The sequence below is a fragment of the Oxyura jamaicensis genome, chromosome 6 (assembly GCF_011077185.1).
Source record: "Oxyura jamaicensis isolate SHBP4307 breed ruddy duck chromosome 6, BPBGC_Ojam_1.0, whole genome shotgun sequence".
NCBI classification, from domain to species: Eukaryota; Metazoa; Chordata; class Aves; order Anseriformes; family Anatidae; genus Oxyura; species Oxyura jamaicensis.
Genome location: NC_048898.1, coordinates 24,081,998 through 24,102,926, shown reverse-complemented (window position 1 = coordinate 24,102,926; position 20,929 = coordinate 24,081,998). Strand labels below are relative to the sequence as shown.

Below are 20,929 nucleotides of genomic sequence, written 5' to 3'. Positions count from 1 at the left end.
AGGGGCCAAGGGTGTCCTTCAGAAGGATTGAGGGCTCTCAATGTCCCAGCTCACTGACCTACTGTGACAGGGAAAGAGGAGATAAACCATCTTATTTTCTGTGTGTGTATAAATTTTGACTTAATTTCCTTATATGACTCCACAAAATGGCTTCCCACTAAGATTTGCAGGGCAAGATGGATGACTGCCTGGAAGAAGATGTCTAAATTTCAGGAATAACATGAATCCAGGTTTGCCCTCCTCTCAGCAAGTCCCACTGGATTTCTTTGGCAGCTCCCTACCCAACTGGGCACTGGCAAAACCAAAACCAAACAACACACACACACTCACCTTAGCTGCCCTGTGCTGTAGTGGAAGCCTGGGCTCAAACTCCAGGGGTGCATTTCCCCTGGCAGCAGGAAGGCACTGCCTTTGTGGCTCTAGCTCTGTGTGTCTGGGTGCTTAAACCTTCCTCACGTAGTTGCAGTGCTATCTGTGATTCCCTTTGGTAAATTCAGCAGTGTTTAATCAAGATAGTCATGACTCTGACATGCATCACAGTTAATTTTTTAGATCATAACTTGCTACATCTCCAACACTGAGGGCATCTCCCCAGCCAGACCTGATATTGTGTACCAGATGCAACGTGGTGATACAGCTGTGTGCTACCTTGCACATTTTATCACTTCATTCAGTGATATTAAGACACCCTCTTCTTTTGTTCACTTCCTCCTGAAGATTAAGCACTATGGAGAGAGAAGCCATTGCTTGCCAAATCCTTGTTTATCCAGTTCTCCCAAATTCATAGTGATGTAGGTGAGGAATTTAAGATGGTATGGTATTGAACTGTTCAGTCTCCCACCTCTTCCCAATCACCTTTTGGCCTGCAAAAGACATGGAGAAGTGCATCACTTTGCATAGATTTCTTCTCTTAATAACAGAGATTTGAAATGCTCTAAATCTCTCTCCTAATTCTCTGGTATTTTCTCTCTCTTTTCTCTCTCTTTTTTTTTTTAAAAAAAATTCTTTTAAATAAATATTCATGCAAGAGGGCTGTGCATGCTGCTGTGAAAGAAGATTCAAAGTCATTCTGAATTAAGTTCCATGAAGCTGGGAACTCCCCTCCATTTCCACCTCCAGACTGATTCATTCCCCAGAAGGGTATGTGAGGTAGAAAAGTTGAGGCTATTGAGAAATAATTGGTTCCTTGAATAGGTGAGACAAATTAGGAAGCACTTGAAATACTAGGATGAGAAATATTAGCATGACTGCTTTTCATCAGGAGATGATTCAGAAAGACAATCTGGGTGTTCCAAGTTCTTAAAAAGCTAGGTAAAGGAGTGGCTGGATTCAGGACCAAATGCGGCCACTTGAAGGTCTTCATCCTCAGCCACCATGAATGTTAGCAATGAAAACTATAGCTCACATCTAGACTGATGGACTCTGAGCTTCCACACCAATCCATAAAGCAGTGTTCAATGCCATCGAAAAGTGATTACCAACCTTTTCTCACATATCCCCCTTTCCATCGCGCTTTGATACAAGGATAATTTAAAATGACTAGCTACATACTTTTCTGCAAAAACATGAAAATTTGAGGATGAAATCCCATTTTCCCTTTGTATTGACATATATATATATGGGTCAACACAGACACTACTGGTGAGACCAAGCCTGACTCACAGAAAAACTGGCCATAACGGTTACACAGTGCCCACTTTCTGCCAAGGGCCACAGGCTGCCATTAACAGAACTGACCCATGCACACATCAGGTTGCACTATTTTATCAATAAAGCAGACACACACAAAGCTTTGGGAACATATCCAAGATGGGTATGGCACTACACCTCTTAAAGAAAACGAAACTCATTTTTGGACATAAGATTTCACTGAGACCTGGCTTGACTTTTAAACCAGGTTCATGTGAGATTGGCAGAAGTCTGAGCATAGGTAAAAACACAGATCTGTGTAATGAATAAGCTAAGGGAGTAGGATTATTTGCAAGAACATTACAGAAGAAAAGGTAAAAAGATCAATAAGTCACTCTGCAGAGAGCATCTGCTGTGCTTGAACATCAAGGCAGAGAGTAAAAGAGAGCACCAGCAGGAGAAGTTGCAAGCATAAACTTATGATCAAAACCACACATAATAGTGGCATAACTGTGACTTGCTGGGAAAATTCACAACTAGAACATTAGCGCAGACAGGCATCACTTGCTCAGGAAAGGGAAGAAAAGCCTTATAAATCACAGATACATACACATGTTCTGAGGTTCCAGGGCATTCTCCTAAGCAAGTTAAGAAGACTGTAGGAAGCAGCTGTTCGGTGGGTTAAAAAAACAAACAACAACATGACAGCATATCCCAGAAGCTGTTATGGCTTGGCCGTGGTCAAACTGCAGAGGACATGTATTGATTGTGGCTCCACAAGGGTCTCAAAGTTCTCTATTATCCCACTTACTGACAGTGAATACACCTACACTGGCTGAGAACACTGATTTAGAAGGGACTAGTAAGTGTACTAGAGGACTGAATTCAAGATGTAGGGTTTTTTGTTGTTGTTGTTGTTGTTTGTTTTTTTAAATCAACTAGAAAAATAGCCTAATATTGTCATCCAGTGTATAAAAGTTCAGTAGGAATAGGAAGGTCTGCTTAGAACATAAAGCTGATTTCAAAGAGGTTTGAATTCAAAGAGGTTTGAATTACTGCAGTGGAACTGTAGGCGAGATACATCAGGAAAATTTTCTAGCAGAAAGGTCCAAAATATTGAGTAATTTTATTTCACACAAAAGCATTGTTTTCTATTTTTATACACAGAACAATTTAAAAACCTTCTGATCTAGGCAGCAACCTGTAGATTTTTAGTAGAGTGCTAGCTGTTGATTTTTCATTATATGTATTATTTCATTGTACGTAACAACATACTAGGAGGTGAAATGCATTTTCAGATTCATTCCATTGAATTTCCAGGTTGACCACTGCTTGCTTGCAACACCATATTATTTTAAGCTAAAATAAAAATAAAATAAATATTAACCTGAAACCTATTTTTAATCTGCAAAGTGAAATGGAATTTACAAGTTTGTTTACACATTCGTGAGAGGACGTATTAGATCTTCCTTTATTAGTTCCTACTGTTGGGAATCAAATTGTATGCATTTGATTTGTTTTCAGATTTATTTGCATGTTTAAATCCGTCACCAAAATAAACATTACAAACAGACCTTAAAGGTCACACACGCTTTCAAAGCTTAGAGAGGTAGAGGATTATGGTTTCCTGCTGTTCACTGACTTTCACCAGCACCTTCGTGGTCATACTATCTGTAGTTGAGTATCAGCAGAAGGTTCCAGGCTAACCATAAACTTTGTATTTTACTGCCCTTGCACACACTTAAATCAAAAGGTACCTGTACTGTTCTCAGAAACAGCCTGCCCCTGAAATAAGAGATGTGTTTCAGAGCAGGTGAAACCCCACAACCCGGATACACAAAGTAAGAAAGCAAGCACTTGTTGACCCAGCACCACCTGTCTGTGCCATAAAACTTCATGCTGCCTCACAGGAAGATGGGCACAAAAACAAATGACAGAGAAAGATAAGAACCAGGCCGCAATGGGGGAATGAGCCCCTGACAACCTTTGGCCTCTTTGGGTAGTCTTCTCACATCTGCAGAGCACTACTGCAGCCTCTCTGGCCACATATTTTAGGATCTGCCCATATCTTTCATCTGCTCAGAAGCAGAGACATGACGTGAATGTCGCCACTGGCAAGACCCCATTATCATATGTAGGAGAGAGGGCATGGCATAGCAGTGTGGGAAGGTACGAGATCCAGATTTGGCTTCTAAAGATCAAGACAGCAGCACAGTCACCATCACCTTATGGAGATGCACAACACCTTGACAGAGCTACTTAAAGATTTAGTTTTTAGCCTAAAAGTCACTTTCTTCTTTTCATTGGTCTAACACCCACCTAGCAGAAGGCCATGGCTGACCTCCAGTTCCCACTCACCTGTGGCAGTACTCATCTCCAGGCAGACTGGAACGTTTTACAGTGGCCTCTCAGATAACTTCAGTCTGGAGTCTTCACACAGTAATCACTGTCACAACCTGTAGAACTGCCTTTGCACTCTAACAGCGCTGTCCATATCCCAATATCAACTGTAACTCTGTAACTGCAGTAAAGCTGCATGATCTGAGTAAGGGTGACAATTCTGTTACAGTTCCTTCTAAGCCAAGATGCAGGCTTATACCTGGGGTTACATTAAGCAAACACTTCAACTGAGAAAAGCACTGCCTCCATGGCTGTTCTCAAAGATCGGCGTCAAGACTGCACTTGACATCATCTTTCTGAACACTGAGGAAAAGCATCATGAGTGGGTTTTGAATACAAAGACAGACAAAAATGTGAAGTCTGAAGTTCCCATTGCTTCATTTCCATTTGACCAACAAGCAGCAGACCACCTTTGCCTCCTCTGTGCTCTTACACTGTAGATAAATATGTTCATTTCCTGGGATAAAAGGCAAGCATCCTCAGGGAGTTTCTAATTTGCATTTCATTTTCCTTGGCTCCCTTCTGAGCAGATGAGAACAGTAGAAGTGGGCTACATTCTCCAGATATCATTAGTTGGGAGGAGTGGAAGTGAAAATACTCCTGAGCCATTACCACAGTGTTGGACCAGGGGAACATAATTAACACCTCACATGCTAGTGGATGTGCATGCTTTGTATTTGATTTCTCTTTCCAGTGGCTAACATGTCATAAAAAGGCCACAAAGCACTGGAAATAGAACTATAGCGCTCCAACTCATGAGCAGACACTTCACATTCGCTACAGCTGGACCTCTTTGCACACACAAACTCAGCATGTCATATCTGGCTTCTCACATCCATGTGTACCTCACCAGATGTCTGTTTCTTTCAGGGCTGTCTTTGTACGAACACCAGTACCATTTTTAGTTTTTTAATCTCCTGTTTAAAAGTGGCATCAAACAATTCCATGACATCAAACAAATAGATTGGTCTTTCTAGCTTCCTTCAAAATCCCTGTTACAATGAACATCTGAGTGCACAAAACTATTTGACATTTGACTAACTCCTTCTTGCAGTAAGTATTTGGTACTATGAAAGGAGTTTATTTACAATAGCTTTGTGCTTGCAAATGTCACTCAAGCATCATCAGTAGCACAGCAGCAAACCACCTGGTGCCTGCCATAGCATTCTATTTACCAGGGGATGGAAAGGTTACATCAGGAAGTACAGCGGTAGTAGATTATTCGATTGTACTCTCAATAACTACTTGGGTAAAGATTTGTAGTAGCCTTTCATAGGAAATGCCATAAAATACAAGAGGCATGAAATTTTTGGAGTATTGTCCTACAGCAGGGATGTGAGACTGCCTATTTTAAAAAACCTCCCAAATAACTGTAGGAATTGAAAGTCCAACCCAGAATACACACACACACTTGACAGATTAATCAAAAAAACTTAAAGTGTCTCTTCAGCACATTTCTACTTTCCACTGCCTACAGATGACAGAAATGGAAGAGAGGAAAGAGAAAAGCTTGAAAAGCTTTAAGGCTTCTAAAATTTGTAACTCGATAATCCGGTCTATGTCTTAGCTTTGTGCTGAAGTGGGGACCACTGTTCCAGAGGTGGAGCGCACACTCCATAGCCTGATTTACAAGTCATTCTCTACCATTCTCAGTGTCTTTCAAGACAGATGAGTGCTACATAAGAGCAGACTTGTTAAGGACAAAGCAGCAGACTTAAGAGTTGTCTCACTAACAAAAGCACTGCAAAGTGACTTAAGGAGTGGCACAGCAGAATCCTTCATCTGTTGCTGATCACTGATTTCCAGACTAACCAGCTTCAGCTGGCAAGCAGAACGAGTATCCCTTCATGCACAACAGCCAGCTGTTCTGAACTGACTCCGTCTCAGTGCTCAGAGACAGCTCAGCTGTCACTAAGACCTACAAATCAGATTTTTTAGAGCAGCTCCACGTCATGTCAAATGTCATATTCTTTTCTTTTTTCGTACCATCACTGCTACTGACATTTCCATACCCATCATGATCACTGTCCATGGCTGACAAGTCCACTCCCTCCAGTCAGCTTGCTCTGTCACCAGATGGATTTTGAACACACCTAAAACTGCAAGCTGAGAGTAGCAAAGCACACCATAATTTCTTCACCATCTCTGGAAGCACATGGTTCTAGACACTATCCCTTTGAACACCTGGCTCAAGAACCGTTAATATAGAAATCAATTGCTCACCTTTTGATCCAGACTGTAGGCCAAGATCCACTCCTCCTGCTTGGGGTGGAAGAGCAGACTCTGGATGTAGAAGTTCAGACGGTACTTCTGGTACGTAGCCCCTTCATCAGAGCTGATGAGAACGCTGCTCTCGATCTCTGGATCACTAAGAAGCATGATCTAAATGGGAAAATAGAGGGAATTCAGTGTTAATGGAAAAGTAAAATTGAACTTCATTTAAAAGTGAGATCATACAGCACTGGTTCCTGTTGGACATAATCAGAACATTGTTCAACAGTATTAATGGCCCATAAGATTTCCCAAATAGTTTGTAGTTTTTAGCATTTGGTTTCTTTTCTGTTTATTGATTCATTCAGTGATTCTTTAATTTCAATTTATTTTTGTCCAAATAAATTCAGAAAGCCCAACAGTAATGAAAAATGTTATGTTGATATGCAAGCTGATTTTGGTTGGATAGAGCAATTTCAGAGTGCCACATCAGGCTTTTCCTCGTGTTTTCCAGTTTATCACCTCCCTCCACAAACAGGGAAATCTCTCTCCAGAAGCACACAACAGGGCGCTCCGGAGATTTCAAGCTCATTATCTGGCAGATTGCAGAGCGATGAATGAGAGCTTCCGCTCACTGGAAACAGAATGCCTACGTGGGTCAGCTGCTGGCACCTGAAATTAGTCCACATGTGTATGTGCAAACACTGATACATGATCTCATACATTATGCTCCCAACCTATACAGTAGGAGATAGTCATTCACTCAACCAACATATAATTTTCCCCAAGCACAGGAAAGCGTTTGACCTCAATTTGTACAGGGAGGAAAATGCTTTTGTGCCTCCGATTTTAATTAGAAAATTATTAGCCATATTTTAGAATGGGTTGATTCCACTTTATCAGGTGCCATGCTCTATGTAAATGTTATCAAGAAAAATGTTGTGGAAACATTAACACCGTCTTATTAACATCTGGAGAAAACGACATCACATTAAAGCAAATGCCAACACCATAAAATAAAGGCAAACAGTGGGAAATAAATTAGAGCTGTGCTAAACACAGCAGGTTATTGATACACTAGCTGAAACAAATATAGAAACTGCCTTTCAACAGCAGAACACATCCAGGAGCTGCCTTTTTTAGCTGTGAAATGATCAGCTAACTGCAATTCCGGGCAGTTCTGTTACATTTGCATGTCCAAGTAAACTTTTCTTATCCGGCTCCACAGAGCTCCAACCTCCAGATTATGATAGGGAGAAATATTAATTTTGACAGCAGCTATTTAATTACAGAAAATCAGTTAAAAGGAGTGGTAAAACCCTTGGTATATTAGACCCTGATCAAGAAAAAAAAAAAAAAAAAAAAAAAAAAAGAGGAAAAAAAAACATTTTTAATCTTAAGTACTACATTAACAAGGGAAAGTGAATATAATCACAGAATCACAGAATTTTCTAGGTTGGAAGAGACCTCAAGATCATCAAGTCCAACCTCTGACCTAACACTAACAGTCCCCACTAAACCATATCCCTACGCTCTACATCTAAACATCTTTTAAAGACCTCCAGGGATGGTGACTCCACCACTTCCCTGGGCAGCCCGTTCCAGTGTCTAACAACCCTTTCGGTAAAGAAGTTCTTCCTAACATCCAACCTAAAACTCCCCTGGCGCAACTTAAGCCCATTCCCCCTCGTCCTGTCACCAGGCACGTGGGAGAACAGACCAACCCCCACCTCGCTACAGCCTCCCTTGAGGTACCTGTAGAGAGCGATAAGTTCACCCGTGAGCCTCCTTTTCTCCAGGCTGAACAAGCCCAGCTCCCTCAGCCGCTCCTCGTAGGACTTGTTCTCCAGGCCCCTCACCAGCTTCGTCGCCCTTCTTTGGACTCGCTCAAGCACCTCAATGTCCTTCTTGTAGCGAGGGGCCCAAAACTGAACACAGTACTCGAGGTGCGGCCTCACCAGAGCCGAGTACAGGGGGACGATCACCTCCCTGGCCCTGCTGGCCACACTGTTTCTTATACAGGCCAGGATGCTGTTGGCCTTCTTGGCCACCTGAGCACACTGCTGGCTCATATTCAGCCAACTATCAACCATCACTCCCAGGTCCTTCTCTGCCTGGCAGCTCTCCAACCACTCACCTCCCAGCCTGTAGCTCTGCTTGGGGTTATTGCGCCCCAGGTGCAGGACCCGGCACTTGGCCTTGTTGAACTTCATGCAGTTGACCTCGGCCCATCGGTCCAGCCTATCCAGATCCTCCTGCAGAGCCTTCCTACCCTCGAGCAGATCGACACACGTACCTAATTTGGTGTCATCTGCAAACTTACTGAGGGTGCACTCAATGCCCTCATCCAGATCATCAGTGAAGATATTGAAGAGGACCGGCCCCAGCACCGAGCCCTGGGGAACGCCACTAGTGACCAGCCTCCAACTGGATTTGACTCCATTTACCACGACTCTTTGGGCCCGGCTATCCAGCCAGTTTCTAACCCAACGAAGCGTGCACCAGTCCAAGCCAAGAGCAGCCAGTTTCTTGAGGAGAATGCTGTGGGAGACGGTGTCAAAAGCCTTGCTGAAGTCAAGGTAGACCACATCCACAGCCTTTCCCTCATCCACCCAGCGCGTCACTTTGTCATAGAAGGAGATCAGGTTCGTCAAGCAGGACCTGCCCTTCATAAACCCATGCTGACTGGGCCTGATCGAAATACAAATATACAAATATACAAATACTACAAATTGTTTCTGATCCTTTCCATTAAGAAATGGAAAGGGCCTTTAAAATTAGAGCTGAATGTTGTTCCTATGGTGAAACCACCTGTATGAATCCAGCCTGAGCTCACAGCTCCTTCAACACGTCTCGCAAAGACTCCTTACCAGCCTCACAGTGCAATCCCCACCTGTTCCCACAGCAAACCACGCTGCAAGGCCTGAAGAGTGCACTGCACCGTGCTCTGCCGCACGGCGTGGGCAACGGGAAGCATCCCCACAGGAGACCAACTGCATGGGAATACATCTTAAAAACAGGTCCTCAAGGCCACCACCTGGAAGTTTGATACTTTTCTTCTACCTATACAGATCAAAATATGTATTTTATTTTGCTCCAGAGAAGAAAGATCTCTCTGGTATTTTAAGATATTTTTCTATCACTGGTGACTTAGACTTCAAAGGCATTTTGTCCCCCCAAGTATACCCATGTTCATCTAAAGCACGTTGTCCGTGCCAGACAGAACTGTAACATTAGTAAAAATTTGTTTGCATCTGCAGAAAGGAAGAAGGATGCAAGACTGCCAAGTATAGGAACTGTTCCAGAGAGACCTTACATTTAAAGAGTTTGGGAATAAGAATTTCTACCTATTGTTACCCAAGGTTACAGAATTATCCATGCTGTATGTTAAAAGATCTCTAGCTGTCCCATAGCTGTCCCTATGCTCCTTAACCAAGGGCAGAACTCTACAGAGCTGACAGAGTACAGATGCAAAGCATCCACACACGATCTGCAACACATATGTGGACAGTTCAAAAAGTGGGTCAGAGGAGATAGAAAAGGTGATGTTTCCACCATGCGGTTCACAAAGCCAGCAAGCAAATAGTTCCCCTGGAATATAACGGTGGTTGCAAAATAAAATAATAAATCCACCAAGACGGCAAAATTAACAGCCAACCTTATTGAAAGATTAAAGGGGAAGATGGAATAGATTAACCACAGGCAGATCTTGTTGTAGGTGCAGTCACATCTGTCAGCCACTGCTCCTTACCTGGTGCTGATATCAACCCTGAAAAAGACTCCTCTGGTGTTTCCAAATAGAGAAAAGAAAAAAACACCCAACATCTCTGTTAGCATTCATTTTTCCAGGCAAGGCTGATCCAACACAAAGAAAGGAAGAACAGGAGGCTCAAAGTAGGGAAAAAAAAAAAAAAAAAAAAAGCCATTGGTCATGCAGCTAGGACTGCTCCCCACTTTTGCTGTGTTTGGAGAAAGTATTGGCAAGCAAGAGTGGGCTTTACTTTATTATTGCTTGGCTTTTTTCTGCTGAAAGCTATGGGGGGATGGGACAACTTTTGGAAGGGGAAATAACAGGACATTTGTCAAAGGCCTGAAACTGTCACTTCTCATTATGGGACCAGGGCGAAGGATCCACCCCAGAAGAGATTTAGATTAATCGCTTTTCGTTAAGAGCCAATAAACAAACTCCAGTCAGAACGAGCGTTGCTGCCAGCACCCTGCATTGCCATTTATAATTGCCATAAGGAACAGCAAAGGAGCACCAGAGAGTTGTCAAATGTAATTTATAGTTTTTTAAGATCTAATCATTTTCTATAATATTAAATCAAAGGGCAGCCTTTATTAAAAAGGAAATTACATTTCACCTTGCTACACCGTAGAATATATGCACACACAAAGTATTTGAATATATTAATAATCCTATATGTATATAAAGTATTATTTTCAGTTGCTGCCTTCTCTAGTTTAAGCAGACAGGAGATGGGGAGGCAGGACTGATTACTTTGAAGGGGAAGTCCTTGAAAATATATTTGAGATGAGATGGTTTATACTGCACAGGATTTCCTCTAGAGCCTATAGTCTGGCCTCCAAAATTCAGTAAGGAATGAATGACAAGAACCAGACAAAACAAAACAAAAATCAGACTGAACTTTGAGTAGCTCCTTAGGACATGAACTAAAAGGAAGAGAGCTGCCTGGTACATGGTGCATCTCTGTTTAATGCAGGAGCTTTGGGACAATGATGACACATACAGAGCTGTTCTGAATGGACTCCAGAAGAATACCAGACACTGGTGAAGGAAGTTCATGAAAGGGATGTTCTTTTACCTTGAGAGATTACCTTGCAAGAACAACATAAACTGCCATGAGATTTTCAGCATGTGATCAGGAAAAACATCCAGTGTCAAACCCTTTGAGTGGATTTATCCCAAGAAATACGCACAGGTTGCAGGCAGAAAGAACAAGGAAGGGAGGTGTCATACCTACACCTGCCACAATATATTTGGTGAGGAAATCAGAGAAGTAGCGAAGAGCCACTGGTATTTGCTGGGGAGCATGTAGGAACCTTAAAGGAGCTGTGAACGAATGCCAAAGTGGGGACGAAGGAGAGTGACACCACATCACAAATCCATTCAATTGGAATGACCCCTAAAAGGGCTGAGACAGTAAAACTAAGACAGGATTTGTAACTAAGAATACAAGTTCCTGCTATCCCGATTAAAATTGCGGCTGTGACACTGGGTTAATACCTTCCTCAGTGCTGGTTTCACATAGGATATATCCGTGTGGTTGAGTCAATATGGTATCACATTTCTCTTCCTCTGCCCCAGGCTAGCCAGGCATAAGATGACTTTGACCTGGAATATTGAACCACACCAGTAAGGAGCTAGCATATGTCTCACGGGGACAGTGATACGCTGAGCCCAGACTACTGGCTTGGAGCTATTAAGTAGCCTGACCTCCGATCTGCCTGAATCTGTCTACCATCAGATAGGGCTGACGACTGCCCTATAGCTCCGCACTCAGCTTTTCTCCCAGTTCCTTTTGCTGCTCTGCCTTCACTCTAAAGGCTTGCTTGGCACATCACCTCTATCCTCCTCCTTCGGCACCCAGTGCACAGGAACAACCACCCCCAACCCTTCATCACGTTACCCGTATATAAAGCATCAGATTCAAAAGCTTCATCACCACTCTTGCTCCTTGGTTCTGTGTTGTCCCAACGCAACACAGATCCATTTTGTATACAGCCAAACCATTTAATAAACTACCTCTGGACAAAAACTTAAACTACGTGCCACATAAATGACAGTTTTATTAATATTAGTTTTCATTAAATCCTCTTATTTTTGCCAACCAACATAAATTTTGATTTTAAATTACCAGTGTGCATCTCTTTAAATCAGCACGGAGAAGTTTTATAGGTACAATATCTGCAGCAATAGTATCACTGAGCTACATCAGCAGGAAGCCTCCCAGTAAGTGAATAAAGAAGACAGGTTCAAAATAAATGACTTTTGTTCCCAGAAATAAGTAGATAGCATTAAACCATTATGTACTGCCTTCTGATTTTCCTCTCCTCTTTTTAATGCGCTTTTAATATGTGGGCCTTTTCAGAGTTTCTAGTCACATTTTCATTTCCCTATAGACTGCGCTATTCTAAAAAGAAATAAACAAAACAGCTTTACAAAAAAAAAAAAAAATAGTCCACCTACAAACCAGCCAACCTTCCATAGCTACAAAAGAATCCCAGGTCCTTAGCAGCATGTTAGCAATTTGCTTTGGATCACTGCATTGTTCGCTTCTGCAACTGAGAAAGTAGTTCTGCCACAAACACCCCTGCAAAAGCAGAAACTCCACACACAGGTGTTTCCTCTTCACACCTTCATTGTGATTTCTGTATTCAAAGTGCTCAGCTTACACTTTTTTTTTCTTCTGCTTTCCCATTTTGATTTAAAACATTTAAATGGTTGTATGATCCCACGGGACCTCCAGAGTTAAATCTAATTCCACAAGTTCCATATTAGTTTTGTGTTTAAAAAGCCAGAAAGTTTCAACACTTTAAGCTGAAATGCCAGTTCAAGTGGAGAACTTTTCTTTTATTTGGACTTATTAAGCTATTTCCTTTTGTTGAAAGTGAAAAAAAAAATCAAATTATATTTAAAGGCTTAAAGATATAGAAATCATTTTCTTTCTTCAAAACATCAATTGATCACAAGCATTCAATGTGAACAGTTTGGAAATTTCTTATGGGAAAACTAACCTTACTACTGAAGCACTTTAGATTAAAGCCTGACTATCTGAAAACTCTCACTAAAAACTTGGTTGTTCGTTCTTTTCCCATTCTTCTTCTTCTACATCATTACTCCAATTTACCTGTCCGCATGCTACGTTATGCTCACAGAGGTTCATAACCAACTTCAACAATTTGAGACCATAGCTACAAAGCAAAACTGATACCTTTCTATGCCAACACCACAGAGGACAGACACAACTCACAGCAAACAATCTCATCTTTCTTTCTTTCCCCACCATTTGTCAGTTCAACTAGAAAACTTTTGTTTAACCAAATCAGCCCAAATCCTTCTGAGACAAAAATGTATTGGTGTCACAAATACTCGTCTACTTACCAGAAAATATATCACCCATAAACATCAGCATTAAGGTTAATAATAATAATCTTTCCACAACTGTGGACTGTTTTAGAACGCACACATAAATTTCATACAAATTTTATAGAAAATGTTCTGACAATACTAGGTACCTGCTCACTGTCCTGTAGATACACTGACCCCTGTAATAGCGAGGAGAAAAGGAAGCAAAAGGAAGCTAACCTCTACTTTCCAATCACCCAGATCAGCATATCAGGGAAGACAGGAGATGTCAATGATTAAAAAATGCTCTAGAGAGAAGCCCTATTTACACAAATAAGGAAAGAAAAAATCTTCCCCCAAGCTCTAGCACAATGTTTGGAGGACGGCACGCACGTGGATGAGGTCATCAGCTCTCATACCAACCTCATTCCTTAGCCATCAACTGCTCTGATGAGAGAGACACCTGTTCTCTAGGCAGCTATGAGAAGGGCAACAGCATCCACATATTTCTTATTGTTGGGTCCAAGAAGATTAGATTCTTTTCCATCCCTCATGCTGTACAGTGATCTAGATTCAGATTTTGAATTCCTGCTCACTTCACATGGCTCAAAAACTTCTTTAAAGTTAAGGACAACTTATGGGCTTCAGTCAAGCAGTAAGGATGCACCGAACTTTCATGAGAGATAAATTCCCTGGACCTAACCTGTCTCAACTTCTTGTAACTTCACTTCTTATTGCCTGAAATTTAACGTTAATAACGGATTTAATTAATGAATATAGCACCAGATTACCATCTCTCAGAACCATAATGCTGTAATCTTAAAGGATGAAGTGCACTGCTCTCACTTTATAAGGGTTTATGAAGCATGTGTTATAAAAGTACCTCAACCATAAGGCTTTTACACCTTGGCACTCACTTCAATACAATCCCATAAAATCCAAGCAATCTTTAAGTGTTAAAGGTGACTTTCACTACTGTATTTATTATTGGATAATGAAAAATGAGTCAGACACCCATAGAAAACTGAGCAATGAAATAGAGTTTCCTGAGAGTTTTACATTGGGTCTGCATTATATGAACCATGACCAAAGAACCAAATGGCCCTCTCAAGACCTTTCAGGCTAACCTCTCTCCAGTACTTCCTTCCCATCAGGACTTCTATGCAAGTACAAACCAATTTTTTACTCTGTAGAATTCCATTGCTCATCACTGAACTTTCCAGATGTCAACAGCTGTTCCTGGGTGAATCTAACTCCTAAGAAGACTATTTTCCATGGACTCCTCCTACTGTGCTGGAGACTACCATAAGTTGGTTTGAGAAGACAGCACAAATCTGACACAGAGATGGGTGTCCCATCTCCAGGTTCCCCATCTGTCCAACATTGAGATAGAAAGATGCAGGGCCTACACCTCCTTTGTAGGACATTTTGCCATTTGTAGAATGTATGTTAAAGACAAGCACCACAACAAAGTAGAGGGTAAAAAGCTACAAAAGCAATCATTATTTTTTTTAACCTAAAACAAATCTTCCTGCAATACTGGAGCACATAAGACACCATCTAGGTGCTTCTTTTTTTATGAATATCCTCTTCTGAAATGTAGTACGTAATTTTTCTGCTGTGCCTTTGTTATACACTCATTTAGACAACCCACCTTCAAAACTGAGAGCTAGCAAGTTTCATAAGTTACTTCACAACAATATTCTGCCTAGATATCAAAAGCATTTTTGTCAATGAAGAACAATGAGAGCATAAAGCTGTTGTTCAAGAAGTACACCAGCTCAAGCACACAAACCCCAGGTTCACCGTTATGCTGAACAGCCCCTCAGCAGAACCCTGATACTGTCAGAAAGAAAGCTCAGAATAGCGACAGGCAATTAACATATGCCTTGCCTGGACAGAACTTGGGACCGGTAGTTCAAGGGACTGGAAGTCTGGCCTATGAGGGTGAATAATGTATATGTGAGACACTAGTACGACACTCATACACCACATATGACGTTAGAATATCAAGTTCTAGCTAATGCTACATATTGTTGGCTCAGTCAAGGAAGAGTACACATTTCAAATGACAGCATCGCAGCAACTCTTTCATTTCCTTCTCACAAAGATTTAAAAGGATGAAAATGCCAGAAAGACTTTGAGAGTCTGAGAGCAGTTTTGTGGTAAAAGAGTAATTATCATCCTCCTATCTGAAGATCCACAGGAGTGATATCATCCCAGCACTTACATGATTAACTCTGAGGAAAGAGATTAGCAAAAGCAATCAAATAAGGACCAGCACCACGTTGCTTTCTCTAAGGAGATGCACATCAGCTTAGCAGGCTTGTTTACAGTGAATAACCCTGGTTAATCTTTCTGACCTCTGTTGTTTTTTCTATCTAATTATATCCAGTTTACAATTACAATTAATTCAGATTGGTACAAAATTAAACAGTCTCTTGGCATTGCAGCCATACCTGCCTATAATTACCATACCAAAACAAAACACTTCTACAGAATACCAAGCTCACACACCCCATCCCCTATGGAGAGAAAACTTCATTTAATTACCACCTTCAGCAGCTGTGCAGGAGCACAGATGCACCTTGCAGGGTGCCCTGTGGATCAGGAGCAAATCTAGGCTAAATTGGATACAGAGCAAGAGTCCCTGAAGGAAAACCACTCCACCATCCCCTTTGGCAGGTGTGAAAATGAAAACATATCATGACTCTAAGGCTTGGGCAAAATCAGAGCTGGGAAAAGAACTCAGATCCTCTAAGGCTGCTGTCCTAACCTACCCATAATACCAATCCCAGGCTGGATCCTATTTGCATGCATAGGAGCAGGATAAGCCATCATACTAGACCCAACAAAGCAGAACATCTCATCTTTGTTTTACTGCTAAGCAGGTCGGAACAACATGTCTCTCCATTTTCTCTTGTCTTTTTGGCACTGGACACGTGTACTTTTCACTTTTAATTACCAGGCACAGCAAGCATTTGCTTGTTAAATTTCAGGTGCCAGTGGGGATGGAAGCTATCCAAAAAGCGTGTGTTTGACCTGGCAAAGAGTAACTGATTGGCAACAGTCATGTGCTTGGTTATAAAACCTTTTCATTGTCACAGCAAGGCAGAGTTTACCCAAAGTAAGTTCATCTCATTATACTCTTGTTACAGCTGCGCATCCTCAGGGTCCCCACAGCTCATCAGAGCAAAGTCCTCTGACACAATAACCCCACCTTTCTGTTCCTACTCTGGTACTGCTTGCTGTTCGTAGAGAGCTCCCATTCAGATTGCCCAGGGCATTTCCATAGTGCAGTATTTTCATGCATAATGCCCCTCGGTGAACTGCCAAACAATTAAAAGCATCACCACCTATAGCTGGTTTTGTATAGATCCTGTTTGACTACAGATTCCATGATTGGGCCTGGACAAGAAGGAGAACAAACCCTACCTGGTGACTCGAGGCAACAACCAGTGCTTCCATGAGAAAAAAACAGACAGTAAATCAGGGGATAGATGTAAAGCTTCTGATCTATGTATGCTTTGTTCTCGAGTCTGGTTTCCTTCACAGCAGAGCTATACATGATACCTTTTCACTGTTCTCTGTTCTACACAGGAAAGCCCTAACTTTTGTAACATCCATCACAGGGCTCTGTGGTCACCAGCTTTTTATACTGGCACAGAACAGCTCTGATCCCAAACTGTGTGCAGTGAAAAAGGAAAAGCGATGTTCACTGTTATAATTATATGTTATTTGAGTAAATGCGTGGTTGTGCTGTTCTCCGTAGAACTACAAAGTAATTTTCACCATTATGGTAACTTACCGTGTAAGCAGGAATAGTTACATAAAATAATGTTATCAGTAAGGATAGGCTGTGTGCACCAGAACTGCTGGAACTGAGAATACCATTTATATAAAAACACTCCTCTGATTATAGGTCTCACCTGGGAGAACACTTTACATGTGAGAATAAGTTTACTCACCGTAGTTGCCCCATTATAGAAAACAAAGCGATGTGCATGGATAGCTCCTCATGGGGGTAAACGTTTGTAGCCCCTATACAACAGTCTATTTAATTTGAGGACAGTAGAGTGTTTCATGACTCTTTAGGAAAATAAAAACTGTATTATGTGTCTCCCTTGAGGCCATTAAACATGAATACTATTTTAAATGCATCACTGCTTTTCCACTGCTTACACAATTTATTTTTCTGCTTTTCAGTCAGATTGCAGAGAGAACACAGCCAACAGTCAGCTTTATCAATGTTCACATCCAGATGCTAATGATCTCAGTTTACTTACCTAGTATCTATTACCATGTCACTCACTGCTGTAAATACGCTTCTCTTCCTAGCATCGCCACACTAGAGAAGAAAGCGGAGGAGGCAGGAGAAGGTCTATTTTCTGGACAGGAGGTTGAGGCACCCAAAAATTAATGGTTAAAATTACAAAACTTGATGGCATTGCAGAGCTCTGCACAGCAGCACTCAGCCCTAAGCTATTCACTGTGATTACAAACTCTGCCTGGTAAACTCAGCTGCCAGAGATCCTAACATCTGGGAAGGTTCAGGACTGAGAAACAGGATTCACAGCTGCCAGCTCACTCACTGGCTTTCACATTTCATGTTAGATTTGTGAAAGTAACTCCACAGCTTCAACACAATCCTGACACTTTGGTTTAGGAATCAACTAGCAGAAGTCAGAAATATGCCCAAGCTGCCTCCACCTTTCCAACCATTTCCAGGCCCTTTGGTTCCATGTCAGATAAGCTTTTCTTTTTTTTTTTTTTATCAGAAAAAGGATGAACAGTTTTTGTTAAAACAGAATTTAAGGGTTGTAGGATCTACTGCAAAGAGCAGCACCAGTCTTTCATCAGAAACATGAGGGCATGACAAAGAGTAGATTCCCCAGAATTATTAGGAAACTGCAGCCTGAGTTTCCTCCCCTGCCTCTGTGCTCCTCTTAGAAAACCTCTGTCATCACACTCAGAGTCCACTACCATCTATTTGTATACAAAGAAACTGGGCATTTGAGCATAGACAGGCCCAAAGGCAACTAACCCTGGCTAGCATAAAAAGACTTCAGACACTCTGAGATGTCCTGAAATGTTTCTCTGAAATCTAGCCCAGCTAAACTCCATGCTGAAAAAAAAAAAAAAAAAAAAAAAAAGTAAACAGCCAAGCAAGGGCAGCAGAGGGGCAAGGGCTGAGCTCTGCTCTCTGGGGACAGCAACAGGACCCAAGAGAACGGTGTGGAGCTGTGAGAGGGGAGGGATATTAGGAAAAGGTTCTTTACCAAATGGGTTGTGAGGCACTGGAACAGGCTCCTCAGGGAAGTGGTCACAGCTCCAAGCCTGATGGAGTTCAAGAAGCATTTGGACAACGTTCTCAGACATGGAGTTTGATATATTGGTAGTCCTGTGCGGAGCCATGAGCTGGACTTAATGATCCTTTTGGGTCTCTTCTGTCTCAGATTATTCTGTGATTCTGTCCCTGCAGACTCTGCTAATCTGCTCATTGAAAATTATAATTCACCCAATGACCGATGCTGAATTTCCTGATTCTTCACTTCAGAAACAAAATGAAATAAAAAGACAATTTGCCACAGATTGCTGGGTTTGACGGTTACGGTTCTGGGGTGCAGTTTGTTCTTTTGCCTTCCTCAAAGCAAAATAACTGCCTCCTGATGAACCAGCTCTAATCACTAAAGACCAGGGTTACAACATTACTGAGTCTCACAAGCACCCCCATGCCCCTTTTCCAAGGGATGCTCTCCACCCATTCTCTTATTTTTCCTCTTTTTTTTTAATAACAGGACATGCTGACTCATTATTATTGATTGATGACCCTGCTGCCTGTGAAGCACTATTCCCCTCCTCATTAATTCAAAATTACCTCATTTTTCATACTTCATAAATTAATATATTATTGGAGCTGCAGTAGTAAAGGAGATAGCCCTGTTTCATAGAGGTGTAGGGAGGGTGGAGAAAGGATGGAAGTCTCACAAACTTGCCCTATGTCAGGATCGGCACCTCAGCCTGCCCTGCTGATGGGCTGGGTACAGGCTGCCCCTGTGAGGTGAAGCATCCTGACAGTCCCACTTTATCCCTGTAACCAAGGCAAGTCACTATGAAAAGCTCCTACAAGCCTGCTCTGCTCCACTTCATAAAGCAACGGTCATACTAAGTGACAAAACTGCAGCATTATTTTAGTGGATATTATAACTTCTGATCTGTCCTTTAACACTTGCTGACTAAATCGGAACAAACTGCCTCTATTAAATACTGTCAGCCAACTCCGGGAAGTCCACATCTAAATGTGGACGTGATCTTTCCAGTTTTACCCCATCTTTATGGCCTCATACCACCCTAAGGCTCCCCTAAGGAGCCCGACTCTAGCAATGTGAGGTGAAGAAGGGAGAGAGCAGCAGGAGAAATCATCCAACTGCTAGAAAGCCAGGCAAGGCAAGGCAGCCTCGTCAGTGTATCAGTATCCATTCTGCCAAGATGAATCTTACCCAATAACTGACCTTTTTTTTTTTTTCCCCTCCAAACATTATTGTAAATACTGAGGAAAAAAAAAAATAAAGCATTATTTTTTTTTTAAAAAAAGACATACCAGCTTGGGTTTCTCCCTTCACAATCTGAGTCTCTAGTCATTCCAATAGAAAATGAAGTGCCAGTTGTATGTTTAAAGCTGTAGATATTGCAGTTACGGTGCAATACTGTTGCAGTTACTGTGCCAAACAAACCCTGTTTATCTACTTGGTTCTTGCACGTAAAACAACTTAGTAAAGCATGCATGGCAAGTCAGCCAAGTCCAAAGAGTTTGAGCTTTGTTTTGCATTTCCCTGAAATCTGTGTCTACTTTCATTTAAGTGGCCAATTTTTCCCACGATGCAAACCATCCCTTATAGCCAAAGCTCCAAGACAGCAGCTAGGCAGGGAATTCAGGAACACAGTTCTGGTCCTTGGTAGGTAAATGATATAGCAGGTGTGTCTGATTTTTTCTTATTCTACTTATACATCTTATGTCTACAGTTATTTCATCAACCAGACTTGCAACATCTGTGATGACTAAAATGACGTTTATTTAACAAGACATTTTCCATAAAGCCAACTGAGCTTTCATTTTACTCTGTATCTTTATTAATTGAACCCTGTATTAGGGTTCCATTTTCTTTCAATACTTAACTAAGCACTACCCAAATGTGTATCAAATGAGTTCTGAAACATATGAAAAAATGCAAGCAAAAGTTATAGTAATGGATAAGCATAAAGCCATGAAATGCAGGTGCATGAAGGAAACTCTAAATCTGTAGTTTCATGATGTATGGATGCTTTCTTCATAAATGATGCAACAATGGCTTTCAGTGTAGTGTCTTTAAGATACGTATAAACAGGAAAATACTCATCTCTCTTCTAATCCTCTCCCCTCCACCACTATTAAATAATGCCACATGCAAGTATTCTGTTAATTATCTGGGTCCAGTCCCATTCAAGTTATTAATCAATGACCTGGATGAAGGAACAGAGCCCACCCTCAGCAAGTTTGCTGATGACACAAAACAGGGAGGAGTGGCTGATACACCAGGAGGCTGTGCTGCCATTCAGAGG

The 20,929-nt window shown here is 41.6% G+C and overlaps 1 protein-coding gene across 2 annotated transcripts in view; it reads right to left on the bottom strand.

Annotated features, from left to right (window-relative positions):
- The window catches only part of SORCS3 (sortilin related VPS10 domain containing receptor 3), a 280,892-nt gene that overhangs the window by 127,532 nt on the left and 132,431 nt on the right, over positions 1-20,929 (bottom strand). For both annotated transcript variants that reach the window (XM_035330191.1, XM_035330192.1), the window contains exon 4: positions 6,253-6,411. In XM_035330191.1, the coding sequence (XP_035186082.1) occupies positions 6,253-6,411 (159 nt within the window). The remainder of the gene's footprint in view (positions 1-6,252; positions 6,412-20,929) is intronic.